Source organism: Ranitomeya imitator, chromosome 2 (genome assembly GCF_032444005.1).
Source record: "Ranitomeya imitator isolate aRanImi1 chromosome 2, aRanImi1.pri, whole genome shotgun sequence".
NCBI classification, from domain to species: Eukaryota; Metazoa; Chordata; class Amphibia; order Anura; family Dendrobatidae; genus Ranitomeya; species Ranitomeya imitator.
In genome coordinates, this window is record NC_091283.1 from 415,634,854 (window position 1) to 415,655,198 (window position 20,345).

At 45.0% G+C, this 20,345-nt stretch overlaps 1 protein-coding gene across 1 annotated transcript in view; it reads left to right on the plus strand.

Moving 5' to 3' along the window:
• NPLOC4 (NPL4 homolog, ubiquitin recognition factor) overlaps positions 1-20,345 on the plus strand; it is a 64,413-nt gene that overhangs the window by 19,329 nt on the left and 24,739 nt on the right. The window contains exons 4-13 of the mRNA XM_069750751.1: positions 1,711-1,893; positions 2,509-2,557; positions 2,648-2,742; positions 3,527-3,650; positions 6,615-6,794; positions 7,152-7,238; positions 9,420-9,491; positions 9,925-10,051; positions 10,465-10,625; positions 14,591-14,662. Of these exons, the coding sequence (XP_069606852.1) occupies positions 1,711-1,893; positions 2,509-2,557; positions 2,648-2,742; positions 3,527-3,650; positions 6,615-6,794; positions 7,152-7,238; positions 9,420-9,491; positions 9,925-10,051; positions 10,465-10,625; positions 14,591-14,662 (1,150 nt within the window). The remainder of the gene's footprint in view (positions 1-1,710; positions 1,894-2,508; positions 2,558-2,647; positions 2,743-3,526; positions 3,651-6,614; positions 6,795-7,151; positions 7,239-9,419; positions 9,492-9,924; positions 10,052-10,464; positions 10,626-14,590; positions 14,663-20,345) is intronic.

Here is a 20,345-nt window from a genome sequence, read left to right on the forward strand (position 1 = left end):
CCCTTGTGCTGCTGGCACGCACATACCCCCCGTCACTATATGCCCCCCTGTGCTGGCAGGGACATGCCTCCTGGTCACAATATGCCCCACAGTGCTGCTGGCAGGTACAGGCCCCCCGGTCACTATATGCCCCCCCTGTGCTGCTGGCAGACACATGCCCCTCCTGTGCTGCTGGCAGACACATACCCCCCCTGTGCTGCTGGCAGACACATGCCCCCCCCCCTGTGCTGCTGGCAGACACATGCCCCCCCCCCCCTGTGCTGCTGGCAAACACATGCCCCCCCCCTGTGCTGCTGGCAGACACATGCCCCCCCCCTGTGCTGCTGGCAGACACATGCCCCCCCCTGTGCTGCTGGCAGACACATGCCCCCCCCGTGCTGCTGGCAGACACATGCCCCCCCTGTGCTGCTGGCAGACACATGCCCCCCCTGTGCTGCTGGCAGACATATGCCCCCCCCCTGTGCTGCTGGCAGACATATGCCCCCCCCCGTGCTGCTGGCAGACACATGCCCCCCCCGTGCTGCTGGCAGACACATGCCTCCCCCCTGTGCTGCTGGCAGACACAGGCCCCCCCCCCCCTGTGCTGCTGGCAGACACATGCCCCCCCCCCCCCCTGTGCTGCTGGCAGACACATGCCCCTCCCCCCCTGTGCTGCTGGCAGACACATGCCCCTCCCCCCCCTGTGCTGCTGGCAGACACATGCCCCTCCCCCCCTGTGCTGCTGGCAGACACATGCCCCTCCCCCCCTGTGCTGCTGGCAGACACATGCCCCTCCCCCCCTGTGCTGCTGGCAGACACATGCCCCTCCCCCCTGTGCTGCTGGCAGACACATGCCCCTCCCCCCTGTGCTGCTGGCAGACACATGCCCCTCCCCCCCTGTGCTGCTGGCAGACACATCTCCCCCCCCTGTGCTGCTGGCAGACACATCCCCCCCCCCCCCTCCCCCGTGCTGCTGGCAGACACATGATAAAATAACAAACACTTAACTCACCTTCAGATGATGGCTCCGTGCTCACAGCTCCTCGGTTGCGCTTCCTGTTTCCCAGGAATTGGATCATGTGACCTGGGCACACAGTGATGTCATCACTGTGCTGTGCCGATCACATGATCAGATGTCAGCACAGACACAGGGAAGCACAACCGAGGAGCTATTTGACAGCCGGCTCAGAGAACGGGACTATCTCAGTGTGGGGGTGGCAGAATGCCGCCGACGAGGAGCCTCTTTGGACCGCCGCATCATCAGGCGGCTCGCTGGCGCCCCCTTGTCGGCTGCGCCCGGGGCACATGCCCCGGCTGCCCCCCCTGGATACGCCACTGCCTGCAGCCAGCCCACTCCAGCCCCCTGACACCACTCCAGAGCTGCTCCCCCTCCTCTACAGCACACAGAGATTCGGATTATAAGACACACCCCCCCACTTTCCCCCAAAATTTGGGGGAACAAAAATGCGTCTTATAGTCAGAAAAATACGGTAATTTTCCCTGGCTAAATAAAGTATGCGGTTATAAAAGCGTCAGCACACCGGATTTTTCAGCTGGGACGTCTGCACTTGGTATTAGCGCTCATCAGGCAGTGTAATATGAGGCTCGTCAGTCCGCCCTGTGTGATCGTCAGCGCAGGAGGCGATTCCCGACTCTTCACCTGACACCTCTTGCTCTAGATAAATAATAAATGGCCGCGGCTGATTACTTCTCTGTTTGCTTCCCTTGTAGACATGGAGACATGCTGTTCCTCTTTCCATCTAGCGCTGCTGGCCCTTCATCGGAAGTTATGGATACGTCTGCATCAAGTCTGTCTTCCAGGCCGTCAAGTGCGCCCCTAGTGGTGGAAGACGACATTGACCAGTACCTCAACAAACAAGAGGGAAAGATCTACAGGAACAGAGACGCCCAGCTGTACGTTTCGCAGGCGTGGTATATCGACCTTTATGTGCAGCATGCATCATGTTGCATAAGTGCTGTGGTATAGGCTAGACAGGTTTTCCTATCAAGTGATGGCATATTGCTGTGATTACGCCATTACTTCCAGGACCCCATCAGTCCTCAGAACGTGCACTTTGGCTTCTCCAAATCATTGACTGCACATTTTTGCCATCCACTATGCTTTGCAGTGCAGTACAGCTCCATTCTCCTGAATTCCGCTTTATTGCAAATTCCTGCGCAGTGGGTGGCCTGGTGCGCCAGTGGTACAAGAGAAATGACGAAAGTGACCTCAGACCCTCCTTTTACTGAAGAGGGCTTTGGAGGATGCAATTACATTCAATAGTTTAACCCTCTTAATATTTTAGTATATAATTTGCTATAATGACACCACATAGCCCTTAAAGTGGTAACGCCATCATTTAATGTTATGGATGTTTATTTTGTTAGCATGGGATATATTGGTCCCTCGAAGTGAATGCGGCTGCACTACAGACCCCTGCACAATGTGGTTTCCTGCAAGTGATCTTAATGGATTTTTTTTCTAGCTACCCCTGCTGTAATGTTGCTTTATATTCCTTCCCCCTGCAGATGTCGCCATGGTCCGCTGGGTAAATGCGTTCACTGTGTCCCGCTAGAGGTGAGGATGCCGACATAGAAACATTAGTGTGTTTCAGTTTGGTGGGAGTACGTGAATTATCCCCTCAGCTAACACTTCGTTGTCCTGCAGCCTTTCGACGAGGATTATCTCAACCATCTGGAGCCCCCAGTGAAACACATGTCCTTCCATGCCTACATCCGCAAGCTGACAGGAGGAGCAGATAAGTGAGTCTCTGCAGTCCAGATATCTCATACGCCACTGGGAAGGGGGAGCCGAGCTGAATGCAAAGGCACATTAACCATAGAAAATACACAAGAAGATTTCCCTCCTCTTCTGTAATCATAACATGCGATATAAAAGTGACTAATGGATATATTTCTTTTTGCCTGTGTTTCCTTTTAAGTGGGTTTATTTGCAATATATCATTGTCTCAATAGTACTTTTTTTCTTAGGGTGGGCCATCAACGTGTGATCAGTTAGGGGTCCACTCCTGCAAACATCTTCAGTTTGCAAACTATAGTATCTTTAGCACTTCCCTGGATTGTCCTGATTCTTAGTTGTCTATATAGCCACAGTGGTTTGTCCATACATGGGGCTTTGCCTGAGACAAATGCACATTTTTATTTTTACCTTTCCACCTTCTTCCTGGTCACTTATTGCAGGTAGAACAATGGGGAGAAGCTCCTGCTGCAGGTAGAGCAATGGGGGAGAGGCTCCTGCTGAAGTTAGTTGCCTTATAGATAGGAGGTTTAATAGAAAGAGTAAGAGGAAAAGACTGATCGCCTGGAATACTTAAAGAAGAAACCTTTACATATTTATCATGTTTTTTTTATGAGAATAAATTGGAACAAATGGTGATATTTATTTTCCACATTTAATGATACTTGAAACTAATATACTGTATATTCATGACTTACTTGCTGATGGATTATCCTGCCCACTCCATGGGGTGACTACACTAACGTGATGCTTTGTAATGTCTCTTATGCTAACTGATACTATTTTCAGGGGCAAATTTGTGGCCTTGGAGAATATCAGCTGCAAGATTAAATCAGGCTGTGAAGGTCACCCACCATGGCCAGAAGGAATCTGTACTAAATGTCAGCCCAGCGCTATTACACTCAACCGACAGGTAAGAAAGGACAAATCACCTGTCAGATCTCGGTGTATGGAGTGGACTCAGGAGTTGACACTGCTTCATACATGGCAAGTGTCGTCTGTGTCACACAGGCAGCACCTTCCTCTAAAAGTAGTGATTGGAGTCAGCTCGGCTTGCTGCTGTTTAGTCATTATGATGTAGCTAACAATCTCTGACAACAGTATTTAAATGGTTTGAAGTGGTGTGGACGTCTGTTTGTGACAGCTGGATGCTTCTATGAAGCAGAGTGATGTTTCATCATGACATTGGTACATTTCTTTGGTATGGCAGTGTACAGCACATGTTCCTACGGCAACTAAAAAATACGTAAATATTAGTTAAAACATTTAAAAAAAATAAAACGCTGCAACAATGAACCCCATTGTCCAAGTACGAAAATAAAAAAATTTGAAAAAGCACATTTCGTATCCTCCTTGTCTGTGGTCAGATAATCTACTTAAAATGAGAGAGAGAGAGAGAGAGAGAGAGAGAGAGAGAGAGAGAGCTATCCCACTGATCCATCAACAGAAAAATAAGTCACGGTCTCAGAAAATTGGGACACGGACCACATGTGTGAGGTTATTTTTCTTTTCTTTTTGTTGTAACATTTCTGATGTTTTTATTTTCCTGCTTTAAAAAAAATAAATCAAAAATCCGTATTTTTCGGACTATAAGACGCACCGGACCATAAGATGCACCCCAAATTTTCAGAAGAAAAACAGGGGAAAAAAATTGAATGTGTCAAATGGGGGTCTGTCTTACAGTCCAAATTCAACTTACCGCTGACTGAGTTTGGCAGCGCTGGTGGGGCATGGTCATAGGGGGTGTTCGGTGCTATGGCGATATGACTGCCATCCCAGTCTGGTTCAGCGGTGCTCTGTGCTGCAGGGGCTCCGCCGGCATTTTATGAAAGCCCGGAGGAACCCCACACATCCATTGCTGCGATGCGGTGGATTCTGGGAAATCCCATCCCAGGCTGGTTCAGCGGTGTTCTGTGGTGCAGGGGGGTGGGGGGACCCCCGCATAATCGCCTGACTCCTGCTGCCGCCACACTACTGGTAAGTATACACTGTGTTCCAAATTATTATGCAAATAATATTTCATCAGATTTTCTCTAAATTACCTATCTGAATTGCAGTCATTGTTATTTTCCAGTCATCTACTATTCTAGTATAATTGCAATGTTTTGGAACAAACTGCCTATGAAAACTGTGTCTTTTTAAAAAATAAAAAATAAAATAAACACTCAAAATGCATGTTCCAAATTATTATGCACAGCAGAGTTTTCAACCTTTTTTATTTAATTTTGAACAAAAAAGGTCAATTGTGAAGTTGTAAGCATTATTGGCTTATTACAAAATGAAATCAAATAGTTTTCAAGTGAAAACTTTATTCTAGGTGATGTTACATTTGCACATAGGACCCCTTGTTTGAAAGAAGCTTCTGAACTCTCTTGTCCATTGAATTTGTCAGTTTTTGGATGGTTTCGGCTTCCATTATTTTGCATGTGGACAGAATACCCTCCCAGAGCTGTTGCTTAGATGTGAACTGCCTCCCGCCATCATAGACACTCCTTTTCATGATGTTCCAGATGCTCAATGGGGCTGAGGTCAGGGGAAGATGGTGGCCACACCATAAGTTTGTCCTCTTTTATGCCCATAGCAGCCAGAGATGCAGATGTGTTTTTTGCAGCATGAGACATGAGCATGATCTTGCTGCGGAAAGCATGGTTCTTCCTCTTGAACCATGGCAGGAAGTGTTGTTTTAGAAACTCCACATAGATTATGGAGTTCATCTTTACCCCTTCAGGGATCATAAAGGGGCCGACAATCTCTCTCCCCATGATTCCAGCCCAAAACATTACTCCACCTCCTCCTTGTTGGCGCCTTAGCCGTGTTTTCATGGGGTGTCCATCAACCAGCCATCCTCCACTCCATCCATCTGGACCATCGAGCGTTGCATGGCACTCATCGGTGAACACAACAGTTTGGAAGTCAGTCTTCATGTATCGTTTGGCCCACTGGAGCCGTTTCTGCTTGTGTGCAGTGGATAGAGGTTGTCGACAGGATGGCTTACGCACAGCTGCAAACCTCTGAAGGACCCTGCATCTTGTTGTTCTGGGGACGTTGGAGGCACCAGCAGCTTCAAAAACTTGTCTGCTGCTATGACAAGGCATTTTTGCAGCTGCTCTTTTAACCTTACGCAATTGCCTGTTGGAAAGAGTCCTCAATTTTTCCTTATCAGCACGCACACGTGTGTGCTGGGAATCGGCTACATACTTCTTGTGCGATGATCACGATGAAGTGTCTTGGCAATGTTGATTGTAGTCATGCCTTGACCTAAATACTCCACAATTTGTTGCTTCTCAGCAGCAGACACATTCTTTTTCTTTCCCTTTTGGCCAAAAATGTAGGCTTCTTAATAATGTGGAACAGCCTTCTTAAGTAGTCTTGCCTTTATTTGGACACACCTGCCAAACTAATTTGCACAGGTATCTGCAATTGTTTTCAGTGATATAAAGAGCCCTGACACACATCACCATCAATGAGTTTAAATGACAAACAAAGAAATTCTAACCTTATCACTCCTAAACTCTTTGTGCATAATAATTTGGAACACAGTGTATTCCGACTACAAGACGCACCCCATTTTCCCCCCAAATTGTTTGGGGAAAAAGTGCGTCTTACAGTCCGAAAAATACGGTATATGGAAATTGTCGTTATCGTGCTGACTTGGAGAATCAGGGTACTAGGTTTTTTGGGGGTAGTAACAATGTATCAGACTTTTGGGAAGTTGCAGCTTCTTGAGTTATGGGTTAAAAAGTGGCAAAGCTACAAATGCTTTTGCAGCTGTGACAGATGGGAATCGAACAATAGTTGGAGGCTTCTCATTTTTTGTTTTAAGGCAAATATTGATACTGGCTCTTCTTAAGTTTTACAATTTCTTGTCTCCCTGTAGAAATACCGACATGTGGACAACATTATGTTTGAAAATCACACTATTGCTGATCGCTTCCTGGACTTCTGGCGCAAAACTGGAAACCAGCGCATAGGCTACTTGTATGGCCGTTACACTGAACACAAGGACATCCCATTAGGCATTCGGGCTGAGGTGGCCGCCATCTATGAACCGCCACAGGTATGGGTTTTTTTTGCAAATGGGAATATTTTTTACAAAAAGAGCAGAAGAGGTTAAAATAAAAAAACAAACAAAAAAAAACAGTGCTTGCTTCCTCGACCCGTTCTGACAATGCCGAGTCTTCCGCTGGCCTCTACTTTTGCTGCAGATATTCTATCCCGACCCTGAGACTTATGACTTCTGCAGCCACTCACTGGCAGGGAATCGGTGAGGTGAGTATTCCTTTACATGATTACATTTTGGATAACCCTTTTGAAAAAGTGGTCTGTCTAGTGAAAGGCTCCCCAGTTTGCATTGATACTCTCTGTACGTATCGCAGTCTATGTGCATTTATCCATCTCTGTTTTTCACTTTCAGATCGGGACACAGAACAGCCTGGAGCTGCTCGACGATCCAAAAGCCAAAGTGGTGGATGAGATTGCAGCCAAGCTCGGATTAAGAAAGGCAAGAGAAAAGCATGACTGTGAAGTATTGTAAACTATGCTCCTAGGGGTGGGGTTCCCCATAGGTTGGAACCCAATGACTATCTGCGGTGTAATGCACAATGCTGCAGCCAATCACTGAGCTCAGTGGCCCAACTAGAGTGTACGAGCTGTTCAAAGCCAATAAGCTCACTGATTGGCTGCAGTGTTGTCAATGTGTAGTCAGCACTACAGACACTGGGAGCAGATGCTGAAACTCAGTGCTGGACCCAGGAGAGTTAGTAAAGCACAGTTAGTTTGTTTTTAAAACAAGCTGCGGTCATGGGTACAGGGGTCTTCCAAAACTGGAAAAGCCCTTTAAGTTTTAAAAATGGTGTAATCATAGAAGAATGTGACCTTCAAAGGGAAAGCAAAGAAATTCCCAACAGTGCAATGTATTTCCTTCCCTTGTATATGTGGACAGCTCTGGGTTCATTGAAGCACTTGGCTCTATTTTAGGTACGCCATCACAACGGTGTGTAGGCTTCATTATCAGTTCTCAGAGTAAACATATATATATCGTATATACTCGAGTATAAGCCGACCCGAGTATAAGCCTACCCCCCCTAATTTTGCCACAAAAAACTGGGAAAACTTATTGACTCGAGTATAAGCCTAGGGTAGGAAATGCAGCAGCTACCGGTGAATTTCAAAAATAAAAATAGATGCTCCATACCGTTCATTATTGCCCTATAGATGCTCCACATAAAGCTGTGCCATATATAATGCTCTGCACCGTTCATTATGGCCCCATAGATGCTCCATATAAAACTGTGCCACATATAATGCTCTGCACCGTTGATTATGGCCCCATAGATGCTCCTTATAAAGCTGTGCCCCATATATATTGCTCTGCACCGTTCATTATGGCCCCATAGATGCTACATATAAAGCTGTGCCCCATATATAATGCTGTGCACCGTTGATTATGGCCCCATAGATGCTCCTTATAAAGCTGTGCCATATAGAATGCTCTGCACCGTTGATTATGGCCCCATAGATGCTCCTTATAAAGCTGTGCCCCATATATACAGCTCTGCACCGTTGATTATGGCCCCATAGATGCTCCTTATAAAGATGTGCCCCATATATATTGCTCTGCACCGTTGATTATGGCCCCATAGATGCTCCTTATAAAGCTGTGCCCCATATATATTTCTCTGCACCGTTGATTATGGCCCCATAGATGCTCCTTATAATGCTGTGCCATATAGAATGCTCTGCACCGTTGATTATGGCCCCATAGATGCTCCTTATAAAGCTGTGCCCCATATATACAGCTCTGCACCGTTGATTATGGCCCCATAGATGCTCCTTATAAAGATGTGCCCCATATATATTGCTCTGCACCGTTGATTATGGCCCCATAGATGCTCCTTATAAAGCTGTGCCCCATATATATTTCTCTGCACCGTTGATTATGGCCCCATAGATGCTCCTTATAAAGCTGTGCCCCATATATATTTCTCTGCACCGTTGATTATGGCCCCATAGATGCTCCTTATAAAGCTGTGCCATATAGAATGCTGCTGCTGCAATGAAAAAAAAAAACACATACTCACCTCTCTTGCTCAGGATGCCGGCGCTTTCAATATTTACCTGCCCCTCACGCGGCTCCGTCTCCAGCACTGACGCTCAGCAGAGGGCTCACACTGACTACGTCATCGCGCCCTCCGACCTGAGCGTCACTGCTAGAGGACGCTGGAGACGGAGCCGCACCGGAGCGATGAGCAGGTAAATATAGCGCAGCGCTCCCCTCCCCGTATACTTACCTACTCCTGGCGCGGTCCCTGCAGTCCCTGCTTCTCCCGGCTGCATCTTCTTCCTGTATTGAGTGGTCACAGTTACCGCTCATTTTCAGTCATGAATATGCGGCTCCACCTCTAAGGGAGGTGGAGCCGCATATTATATGTATTTTTTTTCCCATTTCCAAGCATTGCATTACACGCCAGCCACTCAGGGGTACGTACTACAGATGGCTGAAGTCCCCTGAGGCTGTATCTTGTTAGTTGCTCTCCGTTCTGGCATGATATAGGAACAATAATTAACATGAAGAAAGGTGGAGCTGTTTTCTGATTTCATACATCTACATTTAAGGATTTATCCAAGTTGGTTGCAGTGATGATGCACATACAGAGCAGCTCACTATTTCGTGTCTTTGCAGGTTGGCTGGATATTCACAGACCTGGTTTCTGAAGATACTAGAAAAGGTACTGTCCGGTACAGTAGGAACAAGGTAAGCTCTCATCCGAACACCACCGCTATAGGTGCACCAACACTTATTCGAGTGCTCTCATGTTTCGGAATATCAGTTGTTGAAGGGTCAGATATCTTTCTTGTGTATACCTGTCTTAGTTGATGTGCCATTTCTGGGATGTTGCTATTTTGAGTCCTTCTTGCCCTCGTATATGGTTCATGTAATGCAAACTACATTTCCAATTATACTCCTGGCTGTTCAGAGGGGCAGGAGTCTCATCAAGTTGCTCTTAAGCATATTCAGCCTGTCTCCTTTGCCCTCTGCTGGAGATGGGTTTCTATCTGTCACTGTATCAATTTTCTGATACTTAACTGACTATAATAAGGGATGAGAAATGTTGAGCTTCTGCTGAGCTTGGATGAAACATTAGTTGTATGAGTGCCTTACTCGACTGCGTTCTCTTTCCTGCCAGGATTCATATTTCCTAAGTGCAGAAGAATGCATCACTGCTGGCTTCTTCCAAAACCAACACCCAAACCACTGCCGACTGTCTCCAGATGGACACTTTGGTTCAAAATTTGTGACTGTAGTGGCGACAGGTAAGACCATAAATTTATACAGGAGCCAGACCCTCATTCTGCCAATAGATGAATACTTTGCCTGAATGACATGCATCGACTGCCTTTGGCCAGTGATTTCTTTGGCCACTAATGAAGTTGGCCTACAATCATGTGGCTACATAAAGGAAAAATTAAAAAAAAAAAATGTATGTCTCTCAGAATGCAGGTTTTGGGATGCAACCATGAAATAATGGGAATATGCTGGAAATTGTAGTTTCACAACCGCTGGGAAGATACAAGTTGGAGGCCTCTGCCATATAGTATAGGTAGTCTTCAACCACTTCTCCTGTAATCCGGAGTAAACTGTTGGAATATCCCACCGGATGCTTTCACTTTACACTATTATATCCTGTGTTTGCGACAGTTATATCTCTCTTTTTGTAATTTTTCAGGTGGACCAGATAACCAAGTGCACTTTGAGGGATACCAGGTGTCGAATCAATGTATGGCGCTAGTACGGGACGAGTGCCTCTTGCCCTGTAGAGATGCCCCAGAGCTGGGCTATGCCAAAGAGTCAAGCAGTGAGCAGTATGTCCCTGATGTCTTCTACAAGGTTAGTGTCATGATGAGGACATTTATAAAGGGTGGAGGGGCGAGTCTCTTAAAGTTTTTGTCTCCACTGGACTTTCCTGCCCTATGGAGGAAATCCTTCCGCAGGAAAAGTGCAACATTACATGTCACATATTCAATCACATGACGTTTGTGTGTGTGTGTGTATGTATGTATAACACTTGAACAACACGAAACGCCAAGTCAATCACACTTCTGTGAAATCAACCTTGCCAGTTATGAAGCAACACTGATTGTGAATCAATTTCTCCTGCTGTTGTGCAAATAGAACAGACAACATGTAGAAATGATAGGCAATTAGCAAGACGACACCTATAAAGGAGTGGTTCTGCAGGTGGTAGCCACAGACCATTTCTCTGTTCTGATCCTTTTTGGCTGTTGTTTTGGTCACTTTTAAATTTTGTCATTGCTCCCACCCCTCGAGGTACTATAGCATGAGGCAGTGTCTACAACCCACAGAAGTTGCTCAGGTAGTACAGCTCATCCAAGGTTGGCACAACAACGCGAGCTGTGGCAAGAAGGGTCGCTGTGTCTGTAAGCACAGTATCCAGAGCATGGAGCAGCAACTGCGAGACAGGCCAGTCGGTACACGAGGAGACGTGGCGGGGGCTGTAGGAGGGCAATAACCCAGCACCAGGACCGCTACCTCCTCCTTTGTGCAAGGCGAAAGAGGAGGAGCAGTTCCAGAACCCTGAAAAATGACCTCCAGCAGGCCACTAACATTCATGTCTGCTCAAACCATCAGAAACAGACTCCAGGAGGGTGATATGTGGGCCTGACATCCACACGTAAGTGTTCTGCTTACAGCCCAACACCGTGTAGGGCGATTGGCATTTTCCTGAGAACACTAAGGCTGGTTGATTTGACATTGCTGCCCTGTTCTCTACACTGATGAGAGCAGGTTCACAGTGAGCACATATGAAAGATTCTGGAGACGCCGTGGAGAATGTTCTGCTGCCTGCAACATCCAGCAGCATGACCGATTTGGCAGTGGATCAGTAATGGTGTGGGGAGGCATTTCTCTAGAGAGCCGCACAGCCCTCCATGCGTTACCCAGAGGAACCCTGACTGCCCTTATGTATCGGGATGAGATCGTCAGACCTGCTGTAAGACCGTATGCAGGTGCATGGGCCCTGGGTTCCTGCTGATGCATGACAGTGCTAGGTCTCATGTGGCTGGAGTATGTCAGCAGTTCCTGTATGATGAAGGCATTAATCCTATGGACTGACCTTCCCCATTCCCCAGACCTAAATCCAATCGAGCACAAGCAGGACATCAAGTCTCGTGTCATCCACCAACACCATGTTGCACCACAGACTGTCCAGGAGTTGACTGAATCTTTCATACAGTTCTGGGAGGAGATCCCTCAGGAAAACATCCCTCGCCTCATCAGGACCATGCTCAGCCATTGTAGTGAGGGCATAAGGGCACGTGGAAGCCACATGCACTACGGAGCATCATTTCCTTGTATTGAGGCATTTCCACTGATATTCGATCAGCCTGTAATTTGATTTTCCACTTTGATTTTGAATTATATCTAGGATGTGGTATTTTAGAGTTTGCTTTTTTTTGAGCAATGTGTAAGTATGTGTGATAGATATACAGTGTGTTCCAAATTATTATGCAAATTGGATATGTGTCATAAAGATTTAATTGTTTTGTTTTTCAAATAAACTCGTGGATGGTATTGCGTCTCAGGGCTCAATTGATCACTGAAATCAATCTTAAACACGTGATAATTAGGGTTGAGCGACCTTGACTTTTTTAGGGTCGAGCCGGGTTTCGCGAAACCCGACTATCTCAAAAGTCGAGTCGAGTGGAATCGGCCGATTATCGCGAAAAGTCGGGGATCGACCGAAACCCAATGCAAAGCCAATGGGATTTTTTTTCTCTCTCTCTCTCTCTCTCTCTCTCTCTCTCTCTCTCTCTCTCTCTCTCTCTCTCTCTCTCTCTCTCTCTCTCTCTCCCTCTCTCCCTCTCCCTCTCCCTCTCCCTCTCCCTCTCCCTCTCCCTCTCCCTCTCCCTCTCCCTCTCCCTCCCTCCCCCTCTCTCTCCCTCTCCCTCTCTCTCCCTCCCTCTCTCCCTCTCTCCCTCTCTCCCTCTCTCCCTCTCTCCCTCTCTCCCTCTCTCCCTCTCTCCCTCTCCCCCTCTCCTCCTCTCCTGAAAATCTGGTGTTACACAGTGCAAATCGCTACAGCGCACAAGCGACAACATGGCGATAGGCGTCCACGCCCCTAAGACCTATGTCATCACTCTGCCCACGCCCCTTCATTGGCTGAAAAAAATGGCGCCAAGCGCGTCATACGTAACGCGACTATGGCGCAAAAGTCGCGTACCGCATGGCCGACCCCACACAGGGATCGGGTCGGGTTTACTTTGCCAAAAGTCGGCGACTTTTGAAAATGAACGATCCGTTTCGCTCAACCCTAGTGATAATTAGTTGTCCAGGTGATTGTAATTAAAGGAAAACTACTTAAAAATGATGTTCCACATTATTAAGCAGGCCACAGGTTTCAAGCAATATGGGAAATAAAAAGGATCTCTCTGCTGCTGAAAAGCGTTAAATAGTGCAATGCCTTGGACAAGGTATGAAAACATTAGATATTTCACGAAAGCTTAAGAGTGATCATCATACTGTGAAGAGATTTGTGATTGAACCAGAGCACAGACAGAGATCATGCAGTTAAAAGCATAATGAGGAAGGTTTCTGCCAGACAAATTTAGTGAATTAAGAGAGCAGCTGCCAAAATACCATTACAAAGCGGCAAACAGTCATTTGAAGCTGCTGGTGCCTCTGGAGTCCCTCGAACCTCAAGTTGTAGGATCCTTCAAAGGCTTGCTGTGGTGCATAAACCCACTATTTGGCCACCCCTAAACAGTGTTCACAAGCAGAAACGGTTGCAGTGGGCCTAGATAGATAGATATATATATATATATATATATATATATATATATATATACTGTAGATAGATATACATACACACCATGTTCCAAATTATTATGCAAATGACATTTTTCTCAGATTTTCCTAAATGGTCGGTGTAAATGACAGTCAGTCTAATAAGTCATCACCCGTTAGAGTATACATTGAATTTTATTGAAGAAACCTCCCAATGATAACAGTATAATCTCCAAAATGAATAAAAACTCAAAATTATTAGGCACAGTAGAATTTCTAAACATTTGATATGTTTTAAAGAACTGAAAATGCTCATTTGTGGAATTTGCAGCATGAGGAGGTCACATTCACTGAACTAAAAAGCTATTTAACTCCAAAACATCCTAACAGGCCAAGTTACATGTTAACATAGGACCCTTCTTTGATATCACCTTCACAATTCTTGCATCCATTGAACTTGTGAGTTTTTGGAGAGTTTCTGCTTGTATTTCTTTGCATGAAGTCAGAATAGCCCCCCAGAGCTGCTGTTTTGATGTTAACTGCCTCCCACCTTGATACTCCAAAGGTTCTCTATAGGGTTGAGGTCAGGGGAAGATGGTGGCCACACCCTGAGTTTATCTCCTTTTATGCCCATAGTCAGCAAGGAGGTGGAGGAGTCATGTTTTGGGCCGTAATCATGGGGAAACAGCTAGTAGGGCCCTTTAAGGTTCCTGAAGGTATGAAAATGACCTCTCCAAAGTATATACACGGTGGCACAGTGGTTAGAATTGCATCCCTGGGTTCAAACCCCACCAAGGACAACATCTGCAAAGAGTTTGTATGTTCTCCCCGTATTTTCATGGGTTTCTTCCGGGTACTCCTGTTTCCTCCCACATTCCAAAGACATACTGATAGGGAATTTAGATTGTGAGCCCCAACGGTGACAGCGATGATAATGTGTGCAAACTGTAAAGAGCTGCAGAATGTTAGCACTATATAAAAATAAAGATTATTATTATCTATATCTATAACTTACCCTTGTAATTTACTACAGTATTTTGCCTTCACAGGACATTGACAAGTTTGGTAATGAAATTACACAATTAGCGCGGCCTCTACCTGTCGAGTATTTGATCATTGACGTGAGTATTCTCCATCAATAATTGTAACGCCACCAATGAACATATCCACTGCATATTTGCAAGTTTCAGTAGACTCGATGTCACTGGCCAGATTCTTGATATTGTTGCAGTGTTTGCACTCTTGCAGCCCGGCTCAACAGTCTATTGCCCTCTACCTTGGCATGAACACTAAGCCCAATGATTGGCCATAGTGGTCACGTGCTCTAGCTGTGCTCTAGCTGTGAGTTTGGCATTTCTGCCATGTTAACAAGGACCAGCAAGTGTCAGCTGAGAAGCATTTTTGATGTGGCAGATAAGTAATAATGATCTTATATTTTATTTTTATATATATAACTGTAGTTTTTATTGAATTTTATATAATTTTAACAATCAAAAATAAAGCAATCACATTTAAACAAACAAATTAGAAAATCAGTAAGGATGAAGTACATTAAAGATGACGATCTTGTTATTTTTAACGATGGTAGTTTTTGGGTCATTAATGCTTAAAGGGAACCTGTCACCCCGTTTTTTCAGATTGAGATATAAATACTGTTAAATAGGGCCTGCGCTGTGCGTTACTATAGTGTATGTAGTGTACCCTGATTCCCCACCTATGCTGAGAAATACATTACCAAAGTCGCCGTTTTCGCCTGTCAATCAGGCTGGTCTGGTCAGGTGGGCGTGGTGACATCGCTCTTTTCTTCCCCAGCTTTCCGTTGGTGGCGTAGTGGTGTGCGCATGTCGCAGTGACGAATCCACTTTCGCGCACGTGAAGAAGCAGCGCGCGATCTGGGCTATTACCCCCTGTCATCGGTGGGGGCGGCCATCTTCCTGGGGCCGCGCGTGCGCAGATGGAGTGCTCTGCTGCACGGGGCTTCAGGAAAATGGCCGCGGGATGCCGCGCGTGCGCAGAAGAGATCGCGGCGGCCATTTTCCCAAAGCCGAATTTGCATCTCGGCTTTGGGAAAATGGCCGCCGCGATCTCTTCTGCGCACGCGCGGCATCCCGCGGCCATTTTCCTGAAGCCCCGTGCAGCAGAGCACTCCATCTGCGCACGCGCGGCCCCAGGAAGATGGCCGCCCCCACCGATGACAGGGGGTAATAGCCCAGATCGCGCGCTGCTTCTTCACGTGCGCGCAGTGGATTCGTCACTGCGACATGCGCACACCACTACGCCACCAACGGAAAGCTGGGGAAGAAAAGAGCGATGTCACCACGCCCACCTGACCAGACCAGCCTGATTGACAGGCGAAAACGGCGACTTTGGTAATGTATTTCTCAGCATAGGTGGGGAATCAGGGTACACTACATACACTATAGTAACGCACAGCGCAGGCCCTATTTAACAGAATTTATATATCAATCTGAAAAAAAAAGGGGTGACAGGTTCCCTTTAACAATGGAACACCCCTTTAAGTCATGAGCAGCTTAAGCCAGTCTCCTCATCCTCCTGCTGGTGATATGTTTCTCCCTGTCATCTGTGTATAGCTACATCTCTTAGATTCTGCACACAGCTCATATAAATATAGACTGACAATGTGGGGAGACTTTTGTTTCCTGCTCTGTAAAATTTGTAAATGGCATTTAAAGTATTTTTTATGAGTTAGTCTCGTGATTTTATATTAAATATGTCAGCTCTCTGGACATGTCTGTTTCAGTAAATATTTTTGCATCTTTTGTTGTGCTACTTCGGTTATTCCTTCTGGAAATGTATAAATAAATTGAAAGTGATGCTTCAATCGTTCTCTTAGGGACTGCTGGGTCTACCTATTGGAATAACCATTTAAACTACAGTGACATTTAAAAATTTGGGCACCCATGGTCAAGCAAGTTGAAGATGAAATGATCTCTAAAAGGGCTAAAAGTTAAAGATGACACGTTTCCTTTTATATTTAAATCTTTTACATTTTAAAAATGAAAAAAAAGGAAAATGGGCCTATGCACCCTGCATGATTAGTACCTAGTAGCACCCCTTTTGAAAGTATCACAGCTTGTAAACACTTTTTGTAGCCAGATGAGTGTCTTTCATTTCTTATTTGATGGATTTTCATTCATTCTTCCTTGGAAAATCTTCCAGCTCTGTGAGATTCCTGGGTCGTCTTGCATATGCACTGCTGTTTTGAGATCTAGCCACAGATTTTCAATAATGTTCAGATCAGGGGACTGTGAGGGCCATTGAAAAACCTTCAGCTTGCCTTTTGAGGTCATCTATTGTGGATTTTGACATGTGTTTAGGATCATTATCCATTTGTAGAAGCCATCCTCTTTTCAACTTCAGCTTCTTTTTTTTTTTACTGATTGTGTTGAAATTTTATTGAATCCATTCTGTTCCCTGTGCCATTGGCTGCAACAGAACCCCAAAGCATGATTGATCCACCCCTATGCCTAATGGTTGTGACCAAAGAGTTCTATTTTAACCTCATCTGTCCACAGGACTTGTTTCCAAAATGCATCAGGCTTGTTTATATGTTCTTTAGCATACTTCTGACCCTGAATTTTATGGTGAGGACGCAGGAGAGGTTTTCTACTGATGACTCTTCCATGAAGGCCATATTTGTGCAGGTGTCTCTGAATAGTAGGACAGTGTATCACAACTCCTGAGTATGCTAAATCTTCTGAAGGTATTTTGCAGTTAAGCGGGGGTACGAATTTGCCTCTCTAGCATTCCTATGAGCGGCGCTGAAATGTTGCTTGGTCTTCCAGACCTCATCTTGACCTCCACTGTTCCTGTTAACTGCCATTTCTTAATTACATTTCAAACTGAGGAAAGGGCAACTTGAAAATGCTTTGCTATCGTCTTATAGCCTTCTCCTGCTTTGTCGGCCCCTACCATTTTCAGATTGCTAGACAGCTGCTTAGAAGAACCTATGGCTGCTGTTTTTTTAGTATAAGGTTTGAGGAGGCTGGGTTTTTATAAGGCTGCTAAATTTGCATCACACAGCCTTTCAGAACACTGATGGTGAACAAGCCAAAATCGTAACAGGCTATTTAATTTCTGAAACCTTGGTTAAAGTTTTCTGAGCACACTATGATCTGCCTGCTTAACTGTTCACAATAACAGTAATTTTGACTGTGTGCCCAAACTTTTACATGACACTATTTATTCCTTGCATTAAAGGGGTGATTTCAATCTCACCCTAAGAATTTATAGCTTATACCCCATAATAATAGAAAAAAACGGAACAGCACAACGTTTAACTTATCTTCAGGGTGCAAAGCCTCCAGGTAGCCCGTCCACCGGCTCTCCTTAGTCCATAGATTCAAATGAAAAACAGGCAGCACTCCATCTTACTCAAATGTGCAGGGTTTATTAGACCCACATGTCTATACCACAACGTTTCGGCTCCAAATGAGCCTTTCTCAAGCAGTGGGTAAGCTATTCAGGTGCATATAAATACATTTCCAACCATAACTTGCCTTAATGAGCCATTAGTGAAACAGTGCATGTGTTCATGATTTACATATTGATCCTACTAATTGACGTTATAAAGTGCCAAAGTGCATCATACAGTACTTCCCATATTTGTGCTTTTATATAACATAATCTTATATTCCACATCTCATACCTCCGGAGCAGCTATCTGGTAATGGAGGACGTCTTCATATTATTCGGCGTTCTCTAAGCGCAACTGCGCATGTCCGCTACGTCACAATACTGTGTCTGACCGTAGACCAATCAGCCAGCGCCTGCGCATTGGCACTCTGTACCGCCATCTTTGTAGTGGCACCCTTCATTAGAAGGTCAATCCTCCACAGACCGGACGGCGCCTGCGCATACTGCACTCGTAATTCATGGCAATAACCTGTAATAACCAGTACTGAGTTCGGCCTCTCTATAGCCATATTTGTTCTAAGTAAGTCCTCCTCTTTTAGAGCATACCATCTCCATATATTTATGCCATATAGACATTATAGGTGCATAAATTCGCCCTGACTCTCCAGACCTGGCCTGCAATAAGCCATAGTCCGGGGGTCATACAGTCCCATACCCAGTAGCAGGCTAACCCTCTCAGGCCAGCATGCCCTAAGCTTAGCCTGTAATAGGCGACAGCACCTATGTCTTGGCCTTTAAGTTCTATTAAGGTACAGATTGTATAAAGAAGTGAAAAATAAGAAATAAATTATTTTAGAATGGTTTTATCTGCTTTTATTAATTAATCCACGGTCTACCACAGTACTGGACAAAAAGATAATATATTACATTATTATAACCATCTTTAACATCTGGCATGTATCCATGTGTCCTCCATATCCATATGCTGCCCCTCGGTGGTACTTTGCTCTCATCACATGGAATCTAAATAAAATTAAAAAATGCAATAGATGTTATATCACATTATCAAAGTTAAAAAGCAAGTAATCACATTACTGGATCAAAGGGACCAATAACTATATTACAGCATAATTCCATTAAATGATTGTATGTATTTTAAAATCAGCGTTCAATCCTCCTGGTCTCAGGGTGTTTAATTCATAAATCCACATAAGTTCTTTTCTCTTTAATATCAGAGAGAAAAGAAGAAAAAGAGAAAAGAACTTATGTGGATTTATGAATTAAACACCCTGAGACCAGGAGGATTGAACGCTGATTTTAAAATACATACAATCATTTAATGGAATTATGCTGTAATATAGTTATTGGTCCCTTTGATCCAGTAATGTGATTACTTGCTTTTTAACTTTGATAATGTGATATAACATCTATTGCATTTTTTAATTTTATTTAGATTCCATGTGATGAGAGCAAAGTACCACCGAGGGGCAGCATATGGATATGGAGGACACATGGATACATGCCAGATGTTAAAGATGGTTATAATAATGTAATATATTATCTTTTTGTCCAGTACTGTGGTAGACCGTGGATTAATTAATAAAAGCAGATAAAACCATTCTAAAATAATTTATTTCTTATTTTTCACTTCTTTATACAATCTGTACCTTAATAGAACTTAAAGGCCAAGACATAGGTGCTGTCGCCTATTACAGGCTAAGCTTAGGGCATGCTGGCCTGAGAGGGTTAGCCTGCTACTGGGTATGGGACTGTATGACCCCCGGACTATGGCTTATTGCAGGCCAGGTCTGGAGAGTCAGGGCGAATTTATGCACCTATAATGTCTATATGGCATAAATATATGGAGATGGTATGCTCTAAAAGAGGAGGACTTACTTAGAACAAATATGGCTATAGAGAGGCCGAACTCAGTACTGGTTATTACAGGTTATTGCCATGAATTACGAGTGCAGTATGCGCAGGCGCCGTCCGGTCTGTGGAGGATTGACCTTCTAATGAAGGGTGGCGGTACAGAGTGCCAATGCGCAGGCGCTGGCTGATTGGTCTACGGTCAGACACAGTATTGTGACGTAGCGGACATGCGCAGTTGCGCTTAGAGAACGCCGAATAATATGAAGACGTCCTCCATTACCAGATAGCTGCTCCGGAGGTATGAGATGTGGAATATAAGATTATGTTATATAAAAGCACAAATATGGGAAGTACTGTATGATGCACTTTGGCACTTTATAACGTCAATTAGTAGGATCAATATGTAAATCATGAACACATGCACTGTTTCACTAATGGCTCATTAAGGCAAGTTATGGTTGGAAATGTATTTATATGCACCTGAATAGCTTACCCACTGCTTGAGAAAGGCTCATTTGGAGCCGAAACGTTGTGGTATAGACATGTGGGTCTAAT